The sequence below is a fragment of the Salmo salar genome, chromosome 11 (genome assembly GCF_965601325.2).
Source record: "Salmo salar chromosome 11, fSalSal1, whole genome shotgun sequence".
In the NCBI taxonomy this organism is placed as follows: Eukaryota; Metazoa; Chordata; class Actinopteri; order Salmoniformes; family Salmonidae; genus Salmo; species Salmo salar.
The window spans coordinates 110453120-110459214 of NC_138301.1; the positions used below are offsets into that span (position 1 = coordinate 110453120).

Below are 6095 nucleotides of genomic sequence, written 5' to 3' on the forward strand. Positions count from 1 at the left end.
CTCTGCACACAAACGATTTGTCTGCATACTTTTCCATTTCCCACAGATTATGTAAACCTGCATAGTCACACATCTTGGCCCAATCATCCAACACTGTACAAATGTTTCACATCTCGAGGCATCATGAGTGTGCCAAGAATTAACATCTATTCATCATATTTGTTGGGGTTTTTTTTGGGGGGGGGGGGAATGAATCCAGCCACACGTAAACTCTAAATGTAACAGCCAACAGACGTTAGAAAAAGAGAGCCGATTTTTTACCAGAATCTGGACATGGAATTGAGTACCTGAGATGGTTTGTTTTCACAGTTGAATATACATCAGAAAGAGAATGGAAACGACTAGACTGTAGGAAAGATCAGTCCTTAGAACGAAAACAATTATTTGTTTTGACAGTCTCCACTCTTCATCCGTCTGAGAAACTGGGAAAATGAATCAGTTTCCATTATTGTGGCTGGAGCTGAAATAGTTGTTGTGGTGGGGGTGGTTGGTAGCAGGGTTGCGAGTCATTCCCTTAAAGTTATGAAAACCATACGGCACAAGAGAAAACCATCGTCCAGCACAGCAGCCCCCCCCCCCCTCCTCCACACAGTCAGTCATTACCCAGCCCCTCTTCCAAAAACATACAATCCCTTTTCCTTTACGTACCCTCCTTCTTTCTTTCTCCCCTCCCTCCCATCTCTTTTCTTTCTCCTGCAGATCAGTTAGAATGCTGCTACCAAGGCAGAGGTAGACAAGCAGGGAGCTCAGGAGAAAGGCCTCTGACTAAATGTAAGAGAAGAGTTTTGTTTGGGGAAAAGTTGTGGATAATTTTTTTTAAAGCAGAAAGAAAAAAAGTATTACTTAGAGAGAGGTGTAGTTAGGTGAGAAAAGACAATGGTACAGATGGGGAACATGAGCTGTGCCTTGCGCTCCTGTGTTCTTCTGGCAGTCTTGTGTGCCTGCTGGCCTCCCTGGACTCTGGGACAAGAGCTGAAGGAGCAAGATGCCCTCTGCACTGCAGATGGCTGCTACGCCGTCTATTTCCAACGTAAGACCTTTCGGGAATCTGCAAGGTTCTGCAAGGACAAACGTGGTTCCCTGGCAACCCTAAAGAGTTCTGAGGAAGCGGCTGTGGTCCATGAGCTCCTGTCGTCGGTGGAGCAGCGCGGCCCTCGGGCCAGGGTCAGACTGTGGATTGGGCTCCATCGCCAGCCCAGGCAGTGCTCTGCCACACGCCCACTCAGGGGATTCCAATGGATCACAGGTGAACAGGACACCCAGTACAGAAACTGGCTGAGAGCGGACTCACCTACTACCTGTGCCGCGCCCCGCTGTGTGGTCATAAGCGTCAACACTGCTGCTGACACCCGGGAGCAGCACGACAACTTCAAGTGGCTGGATGGCTCCTGCTCACTGGCTGTGGATGGATTCATGTGTCACTACAGCTACCGGGGGATGTGCCCTTCTCTGAAGAGTGAGGGAGAGGGACCTGCACTGTATACCACCCCTTTCAGCCTGCTCAGCACCATCCTCACTCACATCCCCTTTGGTTCAGTAGCCACCTTGCCCTGCCAAGACCATGAGGACAATGTAGGAGACCAGTCTGTTCTTTGCATTCTGAGGGAGGATGGGAGTGTGGGCTGGTCAAAGGATGCCCCCCTCTGCTCTGAAGGCCCCCAGGACTGGTGTGAAGAGGAAAATGGTGGCTGTGAGCATTTCTGTCAGAATGCTGACACACACTATTACTGTGAGTGTTCTGAAGGCTTCACACTGACAGAGGACGGCCAGACCTGCCAGCCGAACCATTCCTGTGCCACGGCCAACTGTGAGTTTGACTGTGAAGAGACTACTAAGGGATTCCGCTGCAAATGTCCAAATGGCTACCTGTTGGCACCTGGTGGACGTAACTGCCTGGATGTTGATGAGTGTCTGCGGGCGCCCTGCCCTCATATCTGTGTAAATGCTCCTGGGACATTTGAGTGTCGCTGCAATGAGGGCTACGAGCCTGATGAAGACGGAGAATGTGTGGATGTTGATGAATGCAAAGATTCCAGCAGCTGTGCACACAGATGTGAGAACACCCCTGGTTCCTATGCCTGCCACTGCCGCAAAGGCTTCACTGAGCTGCCCGATGAGCCAGGCTTATGCCAGGACATCGATGATTGTCAGATCTCCACAAGCTGCCACCAGAAGTGTCTCAACTATGTGGGTGGGTTTGAGTGCTATTGTGAGGCAGGGTACGAGCTGCAGTCAGACCAGTATTCCTGTATGGCCATTCCAGAGGGTGAACATGAGTATTCATCCACAGCTACCTCATCCTACCAAACCTCTTTCTCCTGGGTCCCCGAATTCCCAGACTGGGTTACCGACACCACAGCTTTGGAGTGGCTGACAGAGCAGACCAGCCTTGAAAGGCTTCCTACTGAGAAGACAGCCTCTATGCCGGTTCCACACAGGCCGTCGAATGACCATAACTCACACTGGGATGTTCTCACACGGAGAAAGCCCGCTCAGAACACTGTCACACCCTCGCCCAGCTCATCCTCCCAGGAAGAGGATGTCACTCAAAGCCAAGCAGGTGATCCCTCAGTGGTGTCCAGCGTTAGTGACAGCCACCACCCAGCAGTCCAGAATGACAGGGGGGCTGGGAGAGTGGTAGAAACCCCAGACAGTAACACTGTGGTTAAGGCCGCCACCACCCCCACCATCACACTCAGAGTCCCACTTCCAGCCCAAACAACAGCATCCGCATTAGGGGCAGAGCGGCCTGACAGTAAGGGCAAAAGGAAGCAGGACAAGAGCTGGCTTCTCGTAGCACTCCTGGTGCCCCTGTGTGTTTTCATTGTGGTGATGCTGGCTCTGGGCATTGTGTACTGCACTAGCTGTGCTGTAGAACAAAACAAGAGAATCACTGACTGTTACCGCTGGATCGTCACCTCCAAATCAGAGGACAAGAATAAGGCGAAATCTCCTGCTTGACCAATAGAGGGCATACTGACTTTTTAATGAACAGTTCTGAATAGGGGGGATGAATAAAGGGTTAAATAAAGGACAGGATCCAGACCACCCATCTGATGGCCTCTGCCGCTATCACAGTGAAACTGAACCCCTGCATACTCCTGCGGAACATTCTAGTGTCTCTGTCTGAAGTCCATCTACAAATAGTGCTTATTAATTATGACAACATAAATGAAGTGCTGTTTTTTTTAGGTGTTGTAAAGATCTGATAAATGCTTCTGAAGTCAGGGGAGATGGCTTTATCGAGAGGAAGGGGTTCATATTTCACTGCTAGTGCTTCTGAAGACAGGGGAGATGACTTTATCGAGAGGAAGGGGTTCATATTTCACTGCTAGTGCTTCTGAAGACAGGGGAGATGACTTTATCGAGAGGAAGGGGTTCATATTTCACTGCTAGTGCTTCTGAAGACAGGGGAGATGACTTTATCGAGAGGAAGGGGTTCATATTTCACTGCTAGTGCTTCTGAAGACAGGGGAGATGACTTTATCGAGAGGAAGGGGTTCATATTTCACTGCTAGTGCTTCTGAAGACAGGGGAGATGACTTTATCGAGAGGAAGGGGTTCATATTTCACTGCTAGTGCTTCTGAAGACAGGGGAGATGACTTTATCGAGAGGAAGGGGTTCATATTTCACTGCTAGTGCTTCTGAAGACAGGGGAGATGACTTTATCGAGAGGAAGGGGTTCATATTTCACTGCTAGTGCTTCTGAAGACAGGGGAGATGACTTTATCGAGAGGAAGGGGTTCATATTTCACTGCTAGTGCTTATTTCGCCACCATCAGAAAAATGTCTTAAACAATTTTTTATTTAGCAGGTGCTAAAGTGTATTGTAGACCTCGTTATTGAGGTTACTCATAATAAACAGAATAAACTTCAGAGTATTAATTTAAGAAACCTAGATGAGAAACAAGCCCATAACATTTATTGAGAGGAAACACTGTCCAAGCAAAATGCTCCAATTGCAGAATATTTGGATATGTTGTCGTTTGTAATGTGTACCCACTTTTGTTAGTTTGGCCTAAATTGAATTATGTCCTTCTAGATTCGTTGCACTGAGTATGCATTGGATTTGAATAAAATCAATAAACCATTTCTGTTTTGTTTGACTGATACACATCATGCCGTGAAAACGATGATGAATAGAGCAAGCCAGCTTGTAGTCCTAAAAACAGAAATGAGTTACCTCTGGTTTGTTCAGCCATTTCTATGGGGAAAATGAATGGGGAAAGAAGCGGGTTTGGGGACAAACATCAAATATAAGGTCTAGACTTAGGAGAGCTTATACTTGTTTTGTTCTATGAGATAATATCAGTCAGTTAACATGTCCTTTATGAATTATGAAGCCTTTATGTGCTTTTCTTTATAACATAAATGCTTCAACATTCATAAAAAGTGAAGTTGGCTGATGAAAATGATGACATTGAACAAAATGTATAATAAGATCTCCTAAGTCTGTGTTTACCACCGACCTTATTTTCAGCGTTTATCCAAAAACCCTACAAAACCGCCATTCATTTCTCCATAGGTTTTGTCCAACGAACGAAATGTACACATACATGTTATTCAATCATTGCACCCACACTGCTTGCAGAGTCAACGAGCATCTGAGTAGCCAGGCGCTAAAATAGAACTTGGTTCTATTTGTGATGCATTATGCGATGCAAGTCCCGCCTCTCCCATCTCCTCATTGGTTTTTAGGAGCATACCCATGTGGGTGATTGAAAGATGAACTAAACTCCACACTCCAGTCTATAGTGGTAATGCACCTTAAATTGGTTTCCAACTGCCATATGAAGTCCAAAAAAGAAGAAGCCTGAAGAAGGAGAGATTACTAGAAAACAAACTTTTACACTTTTATCTGTGGATTTATTGTCTTGTGCATTTTAGGTAAAATAACAACCAAATGTTTATATTCCATGACAAATTACCTAGCAACAACAAGCTAGCTAGCTAAATTGCCATAAATGTTGAATGCTTTTCGACCTGTCCCCAAATTAATATAGTTGGTCTGGTGTGGGGGGCCAAAATCAACATAAGCGCGATGGCACACGCGGACGCACGCGCGCGTGAGGTCTGGTCAGCTTGTTTTAGCGGCTACAAAAAGAGTCCTTTACAATTTCTCTATACCCAACACCAAGAGAAATAGTTTAATCTGCCTCTGTTTGCCTTTTATTGGGTAATAGCGCCCCCACGCAGTTAGGGCCTAGGCCTACATTTGTAAAATATGAATATTTCCATGTTTTCTACTGTGACATACAGATTAAAAACTCTATCACTTTCACTAACAAAAAAATGTGGGTGTCTCTTCTAACCATTTAAGATTAAACAAACACAATCATCAGGACTTTTACTCAGCCTATCCATATTCTTATTTTTCCTAATTTTGGTAACACTTCCTATGAATACCGTGTTATACGGATATCTGCATTAAATGCATTTAGAGTACTATATGAACAGGTTGTATAAAGCCTTCACTTGTCTTGCTTTATAATACAAATACTCTTATTATTCATAATTCACCGTTATTCTTGTAAATACTAATTGATAAATCGCAACACTTGCAAAAGTAAGCCTAATGGAGAAAAAGGTGTTTGTCGACGAGGATGGGATTCGAACCCACGCGTGCAGAGCACAATGGATTAGCAGTCCATCGCCTTAACCACTCGGCCACCTCGTCGGTTGGAATCTCTGCGGAAAATATCTATCTTTATCCGTAGAAAATAATTTAATGTGCGTTAATAATTAGCTATCATTGCTTAGCTTTTCGATATATTTGCACCAGTTTACTACTGTAGTGAATGTACCATTCCAAAACTACGTTTAGTTGCTTTGGATTTATACAACATGAGGTGGGATTAGTCCCCATCTCCCAGACAGGTGCGATCGTAGCGGACTCCACTCCATGGTGAAAAAAGTTTCATCATAAACTTCCTTCACCGAAACTTTCACCATGGAGTGGGGTTTAGTCCGCTAGCGAAAACCTTTGACTGAAAGGCTAGCTCACATTAGCTGATAACTAGCTAGCCAATGTTGTAAAGAAGTTCAGTAAATTCAAACGTTAACTTGTTTTGAGATATATTTTTAACACAAATAT

At 45.1% G+C, this 6095-nt stretch overlaps 1 protein-coding gene and 1 non-coding gene across 2 annotated transcripts; one reads left to right on the forward strand and one right to left on the reverse strand.

Annotated features, from left to right (window-relative positions):
- The first annotated feature begins 692 nt into the window (after positions 1 to 692).
- Positions 693 to 4093, forward strand: LOC106563689 (uncharacterized). The gene has a single exon (XM_014129492.3). The coding sequence runs from the start codon at positions 877 to 879 to the stop codon at positions 2959 to 2961; it is 2085 nt and encodes a 694-aa protein (XP_013984967.1). The 5' UTR covers positions 693 to 876; the 3' UTR covers positions 2962 to 4093.
- Positions 4094 to 5596: 1503 nt separating this feature from the next.
- trnas-gcu (transfer RNA serine (anticodon GCU)) lies at positions 5597 to 5678 on the reverse strand. The gene has a single exon. It is a non-coding gene; the product is annotated as a tRNA-Ser (tRNA).
- Positions 5679 to 6095: the final 417 nt, after the last annotated feature.